A 20,711-nucleotide genomic window follows, 5' to 3' on the forward strand; every position below is an offset into this window, starting at 1 on the left:
ACTTGTAACCGTTTGATATAAATTGTATAAGGTAAGAAAGATGTTGTAAAAGTAGAATACAATGATCTACACAAACATGCCTCAAAATTGGGTGGTTTTCCTTTTACCTGGTCGACTAACACGGTCGGCTATTTATGGGAGTCATATTTTTGACTCGCATAAATGGCCGACCGTGTTATTTCGCAAAGTAAAAGGAAAACCATGCAATTTCGAGGCAAATTTGTGTGGATCATTATATTCTACTTTTGAATTATCTATCTAACTATATGCATTTCATAACAAACGGTTTCAAATGTTTTTCAACGACCAACTCGTCCAATCCAAGGCAACGTGTTCCTTTAATGGTTAGGGTCATGAAAGACGGGGTTTGGCTAGGAACGAAAGGGGTAGGGTTAGGGTGTGGTAATGGTTAGGGTTTTGGTTCATAAGAGTTAGGATCATGAAAGGGTTGGGTGCCTTGGGGAGACACTGACACATTCCTTCATGACATTACCCGGGCCATATTCAAACCCAACTCTTACCCCTCCAAAACCTGACCCAACCAACCCAGGTCAAACACCCTAACCCTGACCAAAACCACACCCTAATTTTAAACCAACCCAATCCTTTCTCCGGCATACCCTAACTAACCCTTTAACCCAAATCTAAACCCGAACTGTGAACCCACCCCCATAACCCTATCAATCCAATTCCAATATCCCAACCCTCAGCGACCGCGCCCCTAGCGCCCCCTCTCAACTCCAAAGAGCAAAAGTTGTCTACGCGCACAGCGCCCTCATTTGGCGAATTCAAGTCAGTTCACCAGATCCTTTGACTGGTACTCGGCATAATTTTTTTTTTCTTCATGTAAACATAATTGATGAAAGAGCTACCAGCTAATTCAATGAATGGAAGTCTGGTGTCCTATCAACCCAACGTTATAATAACTTCAACATATACGTCGTTTGTTAACGCTGAGTTGTACGACAAACCTCCACCATTTTGGAATTTTTGTGGTGGACTATGACAGCTTTTAGTCTAAAAACCATTGGATATAACTAAGTTTTCGGAAGTAACTCTTCGGTATTGCGGGGTTGAGATCCTGCTTGTTTTCTTATCGGGAGACGATCACTTTTAATCCGTCAAAATTTTCCTGGGCGTGCACTCGAAGATGCCGCTGCATCAACTTGCCGATCCTTGGCAGAAGGTGGCCGTCAAAGAACAGGCAGAGGTGGGTAAATAGTTTGTGGTTTTAGTGGACTCACTCCGCAACCTGAACTGAAGGCATGTAATTTTACTTGTGGAAAAGTCAGATATTATGTGCATGGGTATTAAAGAACAGAAACATTCATGCATCGGGTAACTCCATGCATCGTTTTAAATGTGTTTGGTTTGAATTGAATTTGAAGGAATAAACTCACTCGACAAAAGTTTGCAATTTGCCATTGTTTCCACATTTTATTTCGGCAGTGTCACTCCCTGTTTTGGTTTTAAATTGTTTGAGTTATGTGTTTGTATTTTTACCAACAAAAAAGGAAGAAAAAAGGACAAGTTGGGCCTTCAAATGTAATTTCCTCAGCATTGATTATTGATACATTTTTTAATAGGTTTAAAATAAATTTGTTATTGTTTTATCCCAAAATGTTTTAAGTACTGTATGCTCAGTGTTTTCCAGAGTCCTTTCTTTGAAAAAAACAGTGGGTTATTATATTTTTAAATCCTTAAGGCCTAATTAGCAGACGTTAATAGTTCCACAGGGGGCTAAAGTTAGGCCTATTTTTTGGGTTCTACACTAATGAGTGATGAGTATTATTATTTTACTATATTCAACCTCAACAGCACAACGTAAAGTACAGAAAATACAAACAAGGCAACAATGTAAGGAAAAAAGAAACCATAACAGAAGTACGACAATGCTACAAAACATTATGAGTAAAAAAAAAGAGAAAAAAGAAAGAAAAATAAATAAATAACTTAATTAATTACACAAACAATCAGTCAGTCAATAAATAATTCAAAAAATAATTAAGTGAAAAAATAAACAATTAAATAAGTAAGTAAACAAACAAGTGAAAAATTAAATAAAAGTAAAATAAAAACAAAATGTAAAGTACTAAATTGTAATGTATTTTAAACCAGAATTAGTGCGCCTTTATAAATTCTGTGTAATTAAATAGCCAATCTTCAATGAAGGTTCGACCAAAGTTTGGCATTATTTCTCTTCTGGGCAGAAACCTTGACCTAAAATAGATTTTGTGATTTTTGTTTGAGAAAAGACCTTTTCCTAATTTCTAGGCCCAATGACCAGACTGTTTTTAGTCAATAAATCAAAAGAGTTACGCCTATTATTATTATTATTATTATTATTATTATTATTATTATTATTATTTATTCGGCCAAGATTTCAACAAACAGTACAAGATACAATATGACCGTACTAAAGAAATATAACAGTAAAAGAAACAATTAATGTCAACTTTTTTATGACACCTAGAACAATTGTAAACCAATAATTGAATGAGACAGAGCACTGGCAATCAAGCAAGAACATCCTAAAAACAGACAGGACAAGCCCATTCTAAGATGGCCAGGATTAATAAAAGTGAACCTAACCACTGTGACTCAAAAGCCTATCAATCCAATCTTAAAACGGGAATAGAATCTTTAACAAACATTTAAAAAACGGTAAAGATAAACTTTGGAAAATAATAAATATGAAGCTAACAAAATAAATATGTTTATGTTAAGAAAAACCTATACATGTAGCAAGAATATTTGGAAGTGCACATTTTAGTTTAAAAAGCTGACCTAAAAACAATGTACAAATGAGGAAATAAAATTTAGAAATTATGAAAAGGGCTAATCTTTATCAACAGATAAATTAAAAACAATTTGGAAAAACTCTACACGTTCTTGAAGTGCTGACACAGGTATCTTTTAAAACAATTGTATGATTATGAATCGAGGGTCAGGGAGTTGCAGGTATTTGTTGGCAGACCGCTCCAAACATGAGGGAAAGAATGAACTGAAAGATGCTGAATAGGCTTTGACAAGTAGCTGAATAGATTTAGAAATAGAAGACCATACTCCCCTGCTAATTAAAGATAATGGACACTTGATAATTGTCAAAATCCAGTCTTCTCATTTGGTGTAGCTCAACATGCATTAAATAACAAACCTGTGAAAATGTGAGCTCAATTGGTCATCGGAGTTGCGAGATAACTATGAAAGAAAAAACACCCTTGTCACACGAAGTTGTGTGCTGTTAGATGCTTGATTTCGAGACCTCAAATTCTAAACTTGAGGTCTCAAACTCAAATTTGTGGACAATTACTTCTTTCTCAAAAACTACGTCACTTCAGAGGGAGCCGTTTCTCACAATGTTTTATACTATCAACCTCTCCCCATTACTCGTTACCAAGGGAGGTTTTTTTGGCGATAATTATTTTGAGTAATTACCAATAGTGTCCACTGCCTTTAAGGCAACAAACAACAACCAAATTGACTGATTAAAGCCTCATCATTGCACTTGAAGTTATATTTGAAATCATTAAAAAGTAACGAAGGGTCATCTAAAACTTACAAAAGAAAAACATTTTCAAAACTTTTCTTTATTACGTGGCCTAAATTGGACCTTGGTTGTTCTTCTGGTACTGACGTGTAGTTAATACATGAGGTCGTCACATGACCCATTTCCTGTGTGTTTTTACACAGTCACATGATCACATGTGATCTTATTGTTGCCTGATGTTCAAGTTGGTGTATCCGACAGTGTGCTAAAGTGAAACAGCATACATTATATTGAAACAGCATTGTGTCACATTGAATTCACATTATAGTTTCTTAATTAATACAATGTATTGATCATCAGCGTTTTTATCCAACATTGTCATTGAAGGGGTGTCTTTTGTCCGTCTACCTGCCATGCCCACTGGTCATTGCCTCCGAGCCCCTGGCCATTGCCTCCATGCCCCTGGTCTTTGCCTCCATGCCCCCCAGTCTTTGCCTCCATGCCCCCCAGTCTTTGCCTCAATGCCCCTGGTCATTGCCTCAATGCCCCTGGTCATTGCCTCAATGCCCCTGGTCATTGCCTCCATGCCCCTGGTCATTGCCTCCATGCCACCAGTCTTTGCCTCCATGCCCCTGGTCATTGCCTCAATGCCCCTGGTCATTGCCTCCATGCCACCAGTCATTGCCTCCATGCCCCTGGTCATTGCCTCCATGCCCCTGGTCATTGCCTCCATGCCCCTGGTCATTGCCTCCATGCCCCTAATCATTGCCTCCATGCCACCAGTCTTTGCCTCCATGCCCCTGGCCATTGCCTCCATGCCCCTGGTCATTGCCTCCATGCCCCTGGTCATTGCCTCCATGCCCCTGGTCATTGCCTCCATGCCCCTGGTCATTGCCTCCATGCCACCAGTCTTTGCCTCCATGCCCCGGTCATTGCCTCCATGCCACCAGTCATTGCCTCCATGCCCCGGTCATTGCCTCCATGCCCCTGGTCATTGCCTCCATGCCACCAGTCTTTGCCTCCATGCCACCAGTCATTGCCTCCATGCCCCTGGTCATTGCCTCCATGCCCCTGGTCATTGCCTCCATGCCACCAGTCTTTGCCTCCATGCCACCAGTCTTTGCCTCCATGCCCCTGGTCATTGCCTCCATGCCACCAGTCTTTGCCTCCATGCCCCTGGTCATTGCCTCCATGCCACCAGTCATTGCCTCCATGCCCCGGTCATTGCCTCCATGCCACCAGTCATTGCCTCCATGCCCCGGTCATTGCCTCCATGCCACCAGTCATTGCCTCCATGCCCCTGGTCATTGCCTCCATGCCCCTGGTCATTGCCTCCATGCCACCAGTCATTGCCTCCATGCCCCTGGTCATTGCCTCCATGCCCCTGGTCATTGCCTCCATGCCCCTGGTCATTGCCTCCATGCCCCTAATCATTGCCTCCATGCCACCAGTCTTTGCCTCCATGCCCCTGGCCATTGCCTCCATGCCCCTGGTCATTGCCTCCATGCCCCTGGTCATTGCCTCCATGCCCCTGGTCATTGCCTCCATGCCACCAGTCTTTGCCTCCATGCCCCGGTCATTGCCTCCATGCCACCAGTCATTGCCTCCATGCCCCGGTCATTGCCTCCATGCCACCAGTCATTGCCTCCATGCCCCGGTCATTGCCTCCATGCCCCTGGTCATTGCCTCCATGCCACCAGTCTTTGCCTCCATGCCACCAGTCATTGCCTCCATGCCCCTGGTCATTGCCTCCATGCCCCTGGTCATTGCCTCCATGCCACCAGTCTTTGCCTCCATGCCACCAGTCTTTGCCTCCATGCCCCTGGTCATTGCCTCCATGCCACCAGTCTTTGCCTCCATGCCCCTGGTCATTGCCTCCATGCCACCAGTCATTGCCTCCATGCCCCGGTCATTGCCTCCATGCCACCAGTCATTGCCTCCATGCCCCGGTCATTGCCTCCATGCCCCTGGTCATTGCCTCCATGCCCCTGGTCATTGCCTCCATGCCACCAGTCTTTGCCTCCATGCCACCAGTCTTTGCCTCCATGTCCCTGGTCATTGCCTCAATGCCCCTGGTCATTGCCTCCATGCCACCAGTCTTTGCCTCCATGCCACCAGTCTTTGCCTCCATGTCCCTGGCCATTGCCTCAATGCCCCTGGTCATTGCCTCCATGCCACCAGTCTTTGCCTCCATGCCCCTGGCCATTGCCTCCATGCCCCTGGTCATTGCCTCCATGCCCCTGGTCATTGCCTCCATGCCCTTGGTCATTGCCTCCATGCCCCGGTCATTGCCTCCATGCCCCTGGTCATTGCCTCCATGCCACCAGTCTTTGCCTCCATGCCCCGGTCATTGCCTCAATGCCCCTGGTCATTGCCTCCATGCCACCAGTCATTGCCTCCATGCCCCTGGTCATTGCCTTTATGCCCCTGGTCATTGCCTCCATGCCCCTGGTCATTGCCTCCATGCCCCTAATCATTGCCTCCATGCCACCAGTCTTTGCCTCCATGCCCCTGGCCATTGCCTCCATGCCCCTGGTCATTGCCTCCATGCCCCTGGTCATTGCCTCCATGCCCCTGGTCATTGCCTCCATGCCACCAGTCTTTGCCTCCATGCCCCGGTCACTGCCTCCATGCCACCAGTCATTGCCTCCATGCCCCGGTCATTGCCTCCATGCCCCTGGTCATTGCCTCCATGCCACCAGTCTTTGCCTCCATGCCACCAGTCATTGCCTCCATGCCCCTGGTCATTGCCTCCATGCCCCTGGTCATTGCCTCCATGCCACCAGTCTTTGCCTCCATGCCACCAGTCTTTGCCTCCATGCCCCTGGTCATTGCCTCCATGCCACCAGTCTTTGCCTCCATGCCCCTGGTCATTGCCTCCATGCCACCAGTCATTGCCTCCATGCCCCGGTCATTGCCTCCATGCCACCAGTCATTGCCTCCATGCCACCAGTCTTTGCCTCCATGTCCCTGGCCATTGCCTCAATGCCCCTGGTCATTGCCTTCATGCCACCAGTCTTTGCCTCCATGCCCCTGGCCATTGCCTCCATGCCCCTGGTCATTGCCTCCATGCCCCTGGTCATTGCCTCCATGCCACCAGTCTTTGCCTCCATGTCCCTGGTCATTGCCTCAATGCCCCTGGTCATTGCCTCCATGCCACCAGTCTTTGCCTCCATGCCACCAGTCTTTGCCTCCATGTCCCTGGCCATTGCCTCAATGCCCCTGGTCATTGCCTCCATGCCACCAGTCTTTGCCTCCATGCCCCTGGCCATTGCCTCCATGCCCCTGGTCATTGCCTCCATGCCCCTGGTCATTGCCTCCATGCCACCAGTCTTTGCCTCCATGTCCCTGGCCATTGCCTCCATGCCCCTGGTCATTGCCTCCATGCCCCTGGTCATTGCCTCCATGCCCCTGGTCATTGCCTCCATGCCACCAGTCATTGCCTCCATGCCCCGGTCATTGCCTCCATGCCCCTGGTCATTGCCTCCATGCCACCAGTCATTGCCTCCATGCCCCGGTCATTGCCTCCATGCCCCTGGTCGTTGCCTCCATGCCCCTGGTCATTGCCTCCATGCCCCTGGTCATTGCCTCCATGCCCCTGGTCATTGCCTCCATGCCACCAGTCATTGCCTCCATGCCCCGGTCATTGCCTCCATGCCCCTGGTCATTGCCTCCATGCCACCAGTCATTGCCTCCATGCCCCAGTCATTGCCTCCATGCCCCGGTCATTGCCTCCATGCCCCTGGTCATTGCCTCCATGCCACCAGTCATTGCCTCCATGCCCCGGTCATTGCCTCCATGCCCCTGGTCATTGCCTCCATGCCCCTGGTCATTGCCTCCATGCCACCAGTCTTTGCCTCCATGCCACCAGTCTTTGCCTCCATGCCCCTGGTCATTGCCTCCATGCCACCAGTCATTGCCTCCATGCCCCTGGTCATTGCCTCCATGCCACCAGTCTTTGCCTCCATGCCACCAGTCTTTGCCTCCATGCCCCTGGTCATTGCCTCCATGCCACCAGTCATTGCCTCCATGCCCCGGTCATTGCCTCCATGCCCCTGGTCAGAAACTTCCATTCCCTGACAACAACAAAGTAGTACTAGTAGCCTACACAGTCATTCTTAGTGTTTTCAATGTTTATTTCATGAATTGATATAATGCTCAGTCACTGCATGTAGTTACATTAAATCACTCCAGATGTTTCAGGTCACATTCCCAATCTAGACATGCTGCAGCTTTGATACAATTGTTTTCTTACATTGTAAACTATTTGTTAGTCATAAAGTTGTATTTTAACTTGAAAAACTAGTTTGAGGTTTACATCTCCAAGTAAAGACATTCTTTTTGATTTTGATCTTGATCAGTTTTATTAGTCAGCCAGTCAGGAATAACATTTTGTGGGTTTACATTCTCTATACTTTTCTTGGAAATTGAAAAGAAACTAAACAAAAATTCAACAGGAAATCCAATGGGAACTGTCCGTTAGAGAAACCATGAAGATATACAACTCCAGCTTGAAAAAACCCATATTAAACAGTTGTTTGTTTTATTAAAGTACCTTGCTTTGTACAATTTATGTAATCATTAAATATCTTTTTGCCAGTTCTATCTGGTAGTATACATGTAGTGTGATAAAATTGTAATAAAATAAAACAAATGAACTTAAAGGCTTATTTGGTCAGTGAGTCATTTCTTTAATGACATAAATGACCCAATTTGTTGATAGATCACATCTCAATGGGTAATCAACTTGTTAATTTTGTGCATATTTTCTTATTGTTACCATGGTTACAGGGAAAGAGCAGCGAAGAGATGCTGGTGGATAACACCAATGAATCAGTGAGTACAAAGCTTAGATTGATTGACATACAAAGCCAATCATCTTAATCCTCAATTTTCATCATTAATCCCCTTAGCTAAGTAATCTTCTAGATTAAGCACTCCATCAGGTGAAATAATTTCATTCTGATCTCCTACTTCCTGTTTGTGTCAGGTTGCCATTTTGGTGTTAATGTAATTTCAATTCTTGATGAATAGGACTGAAATATAATTGGTAAATATTTCATAAACTGTGTAAACTGACCTAGTTTGTGCAATTTACATTAGTCACAATTGATTTCAAAGTGAGGCTGTCATACCTCACCACTGTAGCTACATACTTAGCATTGTATACATTGTAGCCTGAATGTCGGTTTGTTAACAGCCACAAAGAAGAGCTAAATAATTGTTGACATTAATGCCAGGGTTTGCCCTGTACGTGTAATGCTCTTAGTGACTAGTCAGCAGGACTAGTTAGCTTGTCATTACACTGGTCCATATTACTAGTCCATTATCTCATATCTCATATTAATTAGGGACATGTTTCAACTCTGAACTAGGCAGATTGACAGGACAATGTTCCTCTGGTTAGGGCCACTTCTATGCAAAAGCCCAAGGCACCATGGCAATTGCTGTGGTTGGGTGCTGTGGGTTAATTAGAGACCTACAAGTACCATTGAAGTATTAATACTGTAAGACAAGAGGAAACCAGTAAGACCTTGTGGGTAATAATGGAGGGATCCAACAGGAAAAACAAGATTGAGTAGGTGTGGACACAGGAACTGAAAACTGTTCACTATAAGCCAAAGTCACATTGTCCTTCGCCTGTTAACAGTTCATGCCAACAAGTGGTAAGGGCAAACCCTGTTATACCATTCATTTATAACTTGGGAAGTGAATGTCTGAATGACAATAGTCCTACAGTGTACACATGTTTAAAACCAAACTTCCTGTACTTAGCTGTACCACAAAATGTGGCAGTTCCATTCTATTTGCTACTTTTTGAAGATGAATTTAGTGGTCTATTTTCAAAAGCAAAATTTATCATTCATGTAAAATGGACTTCTTCCAAATTTTTCTGTACAACACTCCCGCTAAAATGGACAGTTACCAACATTAACTACCATTGAAATGTAGCTCCCCTTTGGACACAGACAGGCCTCCACAGGCCAAAGGTGCTGTGTAAATGTACTGTAATGTATGAAGTGCAGAATGTTGGACATGTAAACAAGGCCCTTGATGACATCCTGGGTATGCCCTGCCTGCCTTTTCACAACTTCTAATTCAATACATCCAAACAGACTGGCATCCCAGGGTCAACAAATTAGTCCAGTATAGGTATACATGTATCTCACTTTGATTGAATACATACATACGTAGATGCAAGTACCCATCAGAATTCTTGGGTTGTGCACTCATACATGACTCATGTGAACATTCTTCTCCGCTGAACAAGATTTGTTCAGTTCATGGATTAAGTATGGACCACCAGAAAATAATTCCTCAAGACTTGTTTGGGTGCATGTTTTATAGTATCTCTGTACTGTATCAGTCATGTTTATTATGATCAATAATATTTATTTGAATGGAAATGATATTGTATCAATGAGTTTACTATTCAAATATTCAAAGCTCTCAACTGACTAGCATCAAACTATGTATACTACACCTGTACTTGATCTCATCCACATGTACATCAAGGAACCTTCTTACAAGTACTCTCAGCTGTTTCTCTAAACTGTTTTGGATAATAGGGTTCTCCCAATGCACAGCTTGTGTAGCAGGCAGATTGCACAAATTGCAGGCCAATACTCAAAAAAAGAAGGGAAAAAAAACCAAAACCTACAAACCATTAAAAAAAAAAAATTGAATTTGCTTCTAGCAGTATCCCCCCTCCCCCCCCAAAAAAAAACCACACTCAAAAAACCCAACAACTTGAGGACTGTTAACTTGAGGACCTCGTTTCAATTCAGGATGTTTCAACCAAACTTGCACATTTTTGGTCCAGAATGCCCCATAGTTTTGTAAAATCCTGGGGATATCCCTGCTTATCACCAACACGACTGTACGCTACGTACTGAAGGAACACTTTGGTATCACAAGCAAAGACAAGAAACATACTTAAGAGGCAGCCAACAGCACTGGATGCAATAAGAACACTTTTGTATCACAAGATACATGCTAGTGATGTCTGTCTCACAATCCCCTAGAATACTGTGTGTACATTGTTTGAAAGTGGGATTTTCTCAAATAGTTCATGGATATTGCCTGGAACTGGTTTTCTATACATTGCCTCATACATGTATGACATGGCGCTAACAGTATCTTGCAGTATTCCCTAGAGATATGAATATTGAAACAGCCAGGTTTTATTCTTCTAAATGTAGATATTGCCAGACACTCTTTCTGTACTGGAATTACATCCATTGTACACACTTGCCTCATGATTCGTATGGAAACATGCGTCTTCCTTTTACCAAGAAAATTATGTGACGTGTTTGTTGAAGTTCTGTTGTACGTACATGTCTCAGTCTCAACAGAAGGACATTCAGACTTGTCTGGTCAAAAGTTGACAGGCCTGTCGTTAAAGCTACTGGCATTGAGCCTTCGGTCCAGTGTAAAATTGGAGTATCTGCCCAGGTGTGCTGAGCCCATGTTACCTATCAGTATAATGAGTGAACAGTTAGATCCCATCCCACTCTTAACAGACACTCAGTATGCTCACCATGAAACCCTCATCCCAATACAACAAGAGCTTTAAATCTCATCCAAAAGGATCCAAGAAATAAAAACATGTATAGATATTTGTCAACATCTTGGTGTTTGTCGCTGTAGAAGCAGCTGTTCTTTTCAGCTGCCAGCGATTCCGTCCTATCTCACAACGACTTTAATTACATCACTGTATGCTGATTACATTATGAGCATCTGATTGGAGCAACTATTTAATTCCACCCCCCCCCCCCACTACGAGGGGGTTCGTAGACGCAGACATTGCCGCAGACGTCATCATCCGGAGTTAGACAAACACTGTGCAACCAACCCTGAATGTTTCTTGGAACAATTTACTCATATTACAGTTGTCAAGAATTATTATTGTTATTAGAATTTTTCTTGTTATAGAAAAAAAGTTCCTCAAAAAGCAGCCAGCATTTAGCTTAAAAGATTTGCAGGTAAAGAAGACAGTGTGTCCCCCCCCCCCCCATGTACAAGCTACACATTTACATGTAGAGCTCTATCAGGCAGGTACCATGCAAATCGTGGGCCGATATTTGCAAGTTGCAGCTGATGCCAAACATAAAAGAATTTGACAATTTAATGACTTTTCCTGTTTCAATCAAACAAATTTGTAGGTTAATCAGGAATTAAATTGACGATCTTTGCCAGCTGGCTAGTGTTTCTTCTTCTTTTTCATTTGTTCAGTGTTTATTTTCTTGAAATAAAATCTGAATCAATTAAAAAAGTAAAATAAAAAAATACATGAAACAGTTAAATTAGCTATTCGATATTTATCCCTTTGCAAGTCAGTCACATAAAGTGCGGATATTTTGTCCTAGACAATAAACATTAGCTGCTGTAGTTTTCAAACTGTCTTTGTGAATAATGCACTTTATTTGAACCATACATGTCTCCAGCACACCTGATAATTCAGTCTTGTTCTATTGTTTTGATATCCTTGAATCCCCCCCCTGAGCCTATTGTTGTTCTTTCCTTGACTACCATTGATCACCATTGCTTCTAGTTATTCATGATAACCTTGTGTATACTCCAAAACAAGTAGCATGGATTATTCATTACGTACATGTAGCTAACTGATTGTATAGTTCGTCTCAGATAAAGGCAAAGTTTATCTTTGGTTTTTGAACCATTTGATTGTTTTATTCCCCTCCTGTGTACAAACTACATTGTAACTTGTAAAACAAGTTCATACAAAGATGGTCACATTCTTGAGATTGCACTTAAAATCTTGAGTGAAAAGTCCAGGCATGAAGAATAATCCCTAATAGTAGCAACACACAATCCGAGAAACGTTACCGCAGTATACCATTGAAAGCTTCTGAAGGCTTCTAACCAATAGTATTTATTGCTATTAATTTTAAGAGTGATTATCAAATGTATACCTTCCCTGAGGCTTAAAATCACTCTGAATGCTAACTGTTCACTTGTACAACATCAAGATTAATTGATTTCAGATAATCATGTTTTAAAAACTTAGCCGGGAATCAATGTTCTGCTGAGCAGCAATGCTTACATGGTAAGAAGCACTGCATCTGATTTTGTTCCCTTCGAAGTAGTACATGGTTTGGAAAACCTTTCTGAAGGTTTGCAGCCAGAGATATGGTTGGTACCCAATGTTTATCAACCTTCAGGTGATAATACAATTTTTTCCCACTGTTTTCTCAGCAAATAGACTCGGTATTCATTCTGTAACTTTCGCTTTGCGATTTTTATTCTGGAATGCAGCTTTAGCCTACATGTAAATCTTGACAAAACCAATTTAGCATCTAGAGCGTAAATGTGCCAATAAGGCTAGGAGGATGTTGTTTGCGTTAACCATGACCAGAGTTCATACACTGATGTATTTCACTACGCTAAACAAATCAGCTGGAATGAATTAATTGCCTTTTCCTAAAAACGCTGTCCTTGATCTGATCTAACCAGCCAATTCACATCTCACATCCAATTTACATCCAATTAACATCCAATAGGAAAAGAGATAATTAAAGAACAAAGGTGAAGAATTCCAAATCAAATTATAGTTCATTGTTCAATTACAAGGACAGATGAATTTGGTTTGAAATTGGATCCTTCAAAGGAATTTTGCCTTGATGGACTATCGTAAATGAATCAGGAACTGAAAGAGAAAGAGAGTTCATTGGACTTTGTTAATTCCTAAAACTGTCAAATGATCATTTTATAAAATTATGGAGAATTAATTTTATTTGGGATTGGTTTATGGTAAATAAATAAATAAAATGCATGTAAGTGAGCTTTTGTTTCTGATTACAATCATTTTTGGGTTAAACTCAACCAGGATTGGTTCGAGCTTTCAACTTTTTAAAGAGAATCAAAAGTAGAGTTTCAGGCATTTTGTACACATGTTCAAAAGGCTACGTACTCAAAATTACTGGTCACAAAGGAAATAGTGTAGATAAAATGAAAGTGACTTTGAATTTGGGGGGTTAAAATCCCATCCCAGTAGCCTAGATGGATTTGTTGCCACAGGACTTAACATTGATGTTGGTGTAAAATCAAGCCCTGACTCGGGTATCAAACAAAATGACAGTGTTAAAGGAAAACTGTTGAAATGACAAACTAACTGGTCCTGATGGCCAGTCACTGAGATACATGTAGTTTAAGGAAAATCCTGATCATCACAATCTTCTTGGCACTGCCGTTTTAGGTGGCAATGTTCCTGTTCGTTACATACAGTGTATTGGGCATTATATGTGATGCGGTAGTTACAACCTTATTCCAAAAATATTGAGTGAGACATACAGTAATGTATGCTTGATGCTGGTTCATGGGGTAAACTGAACGAACAGAACTAAAATGTTCATAAAGTTATCATGGAAGGAGTATTTATGTTATTAACTTCCAACCATCAGTTAAGGCAACTAGTTTCTTTTAAATGTTTTATATATAGTTTCTTACATTTATTTGTTTGATGTTGTTTTACAGGAAGATTCCGAGATGAGAGAAATTAACATAACCAGCATGGCCGCTGAGGGGCTTCAGAAATCTGACCCCAGTCAGTTTGAACTCCTAAAGGTCTTAGGTCAGGGATCATTTGGAAAGGTTTGTATGAATATTCATATCATCTGCATTTCTTTTGGTCAAAGATATTAATGTTTTGTCATTTATAACAGGGATGCCAGTTTTCCGGCTATTGCCGGAATTCCGCCTTTTTCAAACTTTCCCCGATTTTTTCCGGCGCTCTGTTTCATCTGGCCGGAAAAAAGAAAAGAAAAAAAACCTTTTCCTGCGCTCCGTATTACATTTGGCCAAAGAAAATATATTTAATTGAAAACAGATTTCCGGCATTCCATTTTTCATCTGGCCGGAGAAAATATAAGTTTTGAAAAAGATTTCCGGCGCTCCGTATTTCATTTGGCCGGAGAAGTATATTTTATTTAAAACAAATTGCCGGCCCTCCGTAACTCATCTGGCCAGAGAAAATATATAAAATAATATCTTAAATTTATTTTGGAGGAGTTGACCCTCCCAATAATGTGCATTGCCGACACCGATCGAACAAATTTAATTGCAAAAGAAGTGTTTTATACAACCAATCCTCACATTACAAACCCATCAACATGGTTGAAAAAAGAGTACATTAAAGGCAGAAATAAGAGGGTAAGATCTTCCAATTTTTTTTTTTTTACATTTAGAAATTTGTGATATTATAAAAACGGAAAATTCAAGACTAAAATCAGACTATGCCTGCATTTTTTTTTTTTTGGGGGGGGGGGCAGAATTTTCTTATTCTTGATGTTTTATTAAAAAAATGCTGTTGTGTTTTTCATATTTTTTTTGGTCTGAGGGAGGGGGGGGGGCGATGACCCCTTTTCCTTCAAAAATGTTTAGGCTCTGAAGGAAAGAGCCACTGGCATCCCTGTTTATAGACAAAGCGTTTAATCACGGCCCACTTTCATTAAAACTGTTTTATTTTAATTTAATTTAATTTTTTTTATGCAAGTCGCCTGACACACAAGGCCTGAAGGCCACTTCAGTGTGTGGGCTACAATTATTGCCACCTACTCCTAGGGCTGAAATAGGGTTACCCCTTTCACAGTCCATACGAATGTAGGCTTGGGTATCATCAATTCGAAGCCTGGCCGGTAGAGCAGAAAGCACTTCCTCCCCAATTTTATGTAGCAAGTGTCACGACCGGGATCCGAACCCACACCCTGCTGATCAAACACCAGTGCTTTAATCCGGTGCTCTTAACCGCTCGGCCATGACACTGCTACAGAACATGTTGCTTACATGTAGCAAAATTGAGTGGGTTGAATTGGCAAACATGGTGTACCAAGAAAGACCTAATATCTATTTGTGATGACTAATCCAATAGCATTCTCCACTAATCAGGGTTGATATTCCATGAAAATCTATTTGAATGTTGACAGCATGGAATCATAGACTGGTTAATGTGGACTGGTAATCACATTCTTCAAGGCCATTGCTTGGATTTGGATGAACTTGAATGCAGTGTCAATAGTAGTAAGCTTGGGCGATACCACGATATTATCGAATATCCCGATACTAATTTGGAAACGATTTTAATATCGGATCGATTCGAAATTTTGATCGGATCGAAATATCAATATATCGCGTTATCGACTAAGTAGCGCAATATCGCGATGTATTTCCTAGCTGAGACGTCTTGCACCCCATAGGTTTGGAGTAAAACCAGAAGAATAGGTCATTATAACACCTCTCTTATGATATGACTGTCTCTTCTACAACTTTCACTGGGAGTTTGAAGACTGATGATGTCAAATTTAATTAATCGCGATTATATCGAATATCGCGATATATTGTCAGCGATATATCGTGAATAAAATAAATCACTATCGCCCAAGCTTAAATACTAGGACATTCAACATACTGCATTCATAGTTAATGTTAAAGGTGATTGATATGCACTTTTATGGAAAGGGTTAGCAAAGTGCTAAGTCATTAGTTACATGTATTTAGATTATCCTGAATAATTATGAAACTGTGGGTACATGTTGTGCTAATAAATGATGCAGACTGGATAGAATTCTGTAATGTTAGGGGCTTTCTTTATTGGGGCAATCTTGATTGCATATTAACAAGCTTTAGGCTTCCCTGAGCAATATTCTTAGCAACGGTCACAGCTGCTCTTTCATACACAGCCTTAGGTTTCGCTGAGATTGACTTGACACTATGGCTATAATGATTTGTAGTGCGATGTCACTCTTTGCCAATAGCCAATCACTACATATTTCTTTGTGATGTCACACTTTGAGAATATCATTTTTTATTCAAGTCAGATTTGAGATCTTTTTTTACATTTTCTGAGTTTCTTGACTTCTTATTGAAGTACAGTATGATAAGTATTTCTAAACAGACTTTGACGGTAGTGTGCCATCGATTATCCCACGTGACGGTTGATCTTGAGCCGTTATTTTGTTGAGCGATCTACCCATCTTCACCCCCTTAGAGAACCAATAGTTTAATCCCATCATCATGCACCACACACTGAATATGTTTGGTCTAGATTGGATTGGTGAGTGCGTGAGTGAATTAACGATTGTGAGCTTGGAGGATTCCAGTCGTTGATATAGCGTCACTGATCGTGTGATATGCCGCTTTGAGGAGCTCTGCAAAACATCCCATGTTGTTAGTCAATGATGGCAAATCACAAAATGCAATGCGTTCTCACTCTTACAAAATAAATTTGATAAGCCACCAAGTACTCTGTTGACTCTAAGATACGATGATGATGTTCATCGACCATTAAAGCAACATTTAGATTTCATCATTCTAAGATGCCACTGTCGAATGCGTATTTACTCGACTAGTGTCCATACATGTAAATAAATGTCTAAGCATGGATAAATTGCAGAATTGGGATACCAGCCAAAATGTCATGTAATGTTGACTACTTTGTGACTGGTACGCTGCATATTTTTATACCTGATATTCTTAATTAATATTTTTATCTATCTGTTTGTTGTTAAATAATTTTAAGCGTTTTTGTCTGTACTGTTTGAATCATGGCCAGTTTTAATTTCCCCAGTGTGGGATAATAAAGTTCTTATCTTATCTTATCTTATCTTATCTTATTTGTACTCGGCACATTAATTTCTCAAGCAATATTTTCTACTGATTTGTTCCCATACAAAAGTTAATGTGTAGCAGTAGAGGCAGGCTAAATTTAAAACCGAGTTTCCTGGAGATCCAGACATTCCTTTGGGTTACTGAATGGTTCTCCTATAATAATAAATGAATTTCTTTACTTCTTTATTTAACTTTGTTTTACAAAAGACAGCAAGAGAAAACCACAGCATGTTCCAGATTGAACAGTAGAGCTTTTAAAACCAAGATAGACATAAGTAGAAAACATTATGAAGACCTTGTTTCAATACAGCGTGCTTCGACCAAATGTCAAAACATTTTGATCCAGAATGCCCCACAGTTTAGAAACAAACCCAGGTATGGATTAATATTCTTCCTGTAGGCCCCCTATACAGAAATAAGTTCCTTCACTTGTAATTTTATTTTCTGTAATGATGAAAAAATCGCCAGCTACACACCATGCTAAAAACAGACCAGCACATTATACAAAAACTGACTATTTATATACTGCTAAATGACTGGTAACCCCTCCACTATGGTTCAAGCTTGAAGAGTTAAATCAAAAGGTGGCATAAATTAGTTTAATAATAAACGTCAGTGGGTCCAGTTCAGACATGTGTTTAGTCCTAGGTCAATGAGTTGCTTAAAGACCAACTCTTTAATACAGTTGGCAGATGTGCAGAGAAAATCCATAGTACCCTCTGGCCCGGCCGGTGTATATTTTATAAGCAGTGATATTTAGTTTAAGACATACAAAGAGTTTTTAGGCTTGAGAGGGTTTGGCTGAGATTAGAATCATTGTCATCTTGTAGGGTGGTATGCTGTTTATCAACACCCATGTTTTTTTTCATATCAGTTCAAATGAAAATATTTCAGTTAAAAAAAAACCCAGTAGTCTTGTAATCAGTGACTAAAATAAAATTTAAGGAAGAGATTTCTGAACCCTTTTTTATGTTGATGTATTGATTGAAAACACCACGATAATTCTTGGTTGTCCCATTTTTGAAGTAATCTCCCTTTGAGTGCTTATTTTAGAAAACTTGTGCGCAGTTAACATTGGCAAAGGGACACCTTGCCTTTAAACTGTTTGATTTGAGTAATACAAAGAGGGTAAGTCAATTTATATACTCAAAAGAATTGAGCAAACATTCCAGTCTATCCAACGTCATCCATAGATCAGTAGCAGATAATTCCCCAATTTTGCTTAAACGAAATTGTCCCTCGGCACATTACCGAGAAAAAAGGAACTCACTTCAAAACAGTATTTCCTCCCCCATAATTATAAAAACAATTTAAAACATGCAAAACAACTCATGGAATAGATGGCTATCCTTTGGATTGAAAGGTGATAAGAAAGCAGAGTCTCATTTTTGAGTGTTATTTCCGTACACCCCCGCAGAACCTAACCTACTTACAGGATGTATTGAACTAAAGACTATAAATAGAATAGCATTGTCTGTCAAAATTGTGTATGTCCTTCTTTAGTGGTAATGAGGCCTAACAACAAATTATTTGTGTTTCTTGTAACGTGCGATGAAAAACAGGGTCAGTAGCTACATGTAGAAACAAAATATTTTGATTTACAATTGGGTCTCAGAATCCATCACTGCAATAACCGATCTTTCTGAAAGTTTGTATACATACTCGGCTTCTTGAGTACCTTGTTTGGTAGATATACGTTTATTTCAAAAGTATGATATCGATTTGCGCTAATATCCTTTGAAATGGTTGTTGTGTAGTTTTAAGACAGAACACAACTTTTTTGTAGAACCAAATTGTTCACCATTTCTTCCGCTTGTTGTTTTTCAAGAGGCAAAATTATTCTTGTTCACTACTCACTAATTATAACACATTGTACATGTAGGTGTTCTCTTAAAAAGGAAAAAGAGTAATTCCAAACAAGAAAATGTTTGAAGAACTGAAGGCAATGTGCCTCATGATTTCTTACACGTTATGCAGTCAGATTTTATATCAAAAAAATAATAGCACAATAAATCAAATAATGATAAAGTATTTTCGACCGGCCATTTCTTGAATGGTCCATTGGGTTACAGGAAACAAATATTTGTTTTTGATTGGTCTGAAAGATTGAACCCGAGTGACAGTAATTTCTTCAATTTCATACCGAGATGAATGGATATGATATGGATACATCTATTCTAGTATGTGGTTAACAAGATAATGCAATGTACATGTATGTATGAAATATTAGGCAAATAGTTTTGTTGGGTCCACTTTCATGTATTGCTCTTCAAAACAGTTTCTCCTTTAAGCCAAAACAAAAAGGATACCAATCATAAGATGGTGTATTTGATGTGGTACTTTTGCTGGTAACCTTGTTCTGGTAAGCACAATTTTGTTGTGTTTAGCAGTTATAGGAATTGGGCCTTTGTATAATACTTTAACTGCAGTTCATCCAAACTGATTTAATACAACAGTCCAATTGAATATTTGGTAAACATGTTTGTCGTTTGGAACGAGGAGCCAACGAAAGGTCAAAAAACAATTAAATTAATTTTGTATTGGTGAACTTGAACCTTATGGTCAATGGGTGAATTATCTGTTTTTTCTGCTCGATCTAACATCTCCATATGGGTTTTATCTGGGATTTTTTTTCACATATTGTTAATGTCACGAATTTATTTATTTATTCAGGGTTTACAAGACAAATAAATCATACAGTCCAAGAGATGCAAATGCCTGGGGATTTCCTGGAAGCGCATCAAATGATTTGAATTATTACATGTATATAAATGATGAATGTTTATGAGTTTAATAGTGAGTGAGATGGAAGATGGAATGTTCCATTCAATGAGAGTACATGTATGTGGTGAAGCAGAGGAATATTGAAAAGAATGGAACGCAAATAGGCACAGTAAACAGTACCAACATGTGCAATAGATGACAAAGGCTATGTAATGGCTTGATTCAAAACAAATGCTGTACAAAAGTGTAAATAGCAATATAGTAATCATTCAAGAGTTTAAACCAAATCCTGCATACATGTACATGTATATCAAAATTGTGTGTTTTTTGTGTGAGAATGAAAAGGTATAGAGTAGTGTCAAATGTCATTAGAATCTCATGGCTTTTTGTTGCCATGGTTATTTTGCGTTGAAAGTTAGAAGAATGCATTCCGTAGCCGATCTAATTTCAAATTCAGGTTTATTAAATGCAAGTGATTTTTTTATATCAAATGCACAGTCTTTGCAGAGTGCACTTTCTTTGACTGAAGTAGACATGTGTACCACCAGTATGATGCTAATTAAATGTCTGTTTGCAGGTCTCAATGAAGAATGTGACCAGCGTACATGTACATGTAGTTGTAGCTCATTCAAACAAACAATTTATGTAAACAAGACATTAAATGCCTTGTGTTTCTGGTTGTAATTCAAGTGATGGTAACTTGATGCAGATGCCAGCAATGGTTGTGATGTATGGCATTGTTTATGTTCAACTGGGCTGATCATGTTGTGTAATGAGTAGTTAACACACTGTACATTTTCAATTTGATGAGGTTTGGGAGGTTGTTGATTAGTTGTGACAATTTGATTGCAATTTGATGAGGTTTGGAGGTTTT

The 20,711-nt window shown here is 40.3% G+C and overlaps 1 protein-coding gene across 2 annotated transcripts in view; it reads left to right on the plus strand.

Annotated features, from left to right (window-relative positions):
* Window positions 1–933: 933 nt before the first annotated feature.
* LOC139947425 (ribosomal protein S6 kinase alpha-3-like) overlaps window positions 934–20,711 on the plus strand; it is a 66,694-nt gene continuing 46,916 nt past the window's right edge. For both annotated transcript variants that reach the window (XM_071945329.1, XM_071945330.1), the window contains exons 1-3: window positions 934–1,210; window positions 8,282–8,326; window positions 13,985–14,101. In XM_071945329.1, the coding sequence (XP_071801430.1) occupies window positions 1,151–1,210; window positions 8,282–8,326; window positions 13,985–14,101 (222 nt within the window). In that variant the 5' untranslated portion in view covers window positions 934–1,150. The remainder of the gene's footprint in view (window positions 1,211–8,281; window positions 8,327–13,984; window positions 14,102–20,711) is intronic.

The sequence above is a fragment of the Asterias amurensis genome, chromosome 14, assembly GCF_032118995.1.
Source record: "Asterias amurensis chromosome 14, ASM3211899v1".
In the NCBI taxonomy this organism is placed as follows: Eukaryota; Metazoa; Echinodermata; class Asteroidea; order Forcipulatida; family Asteriidae; genus Asterias; species Asterias amurensis.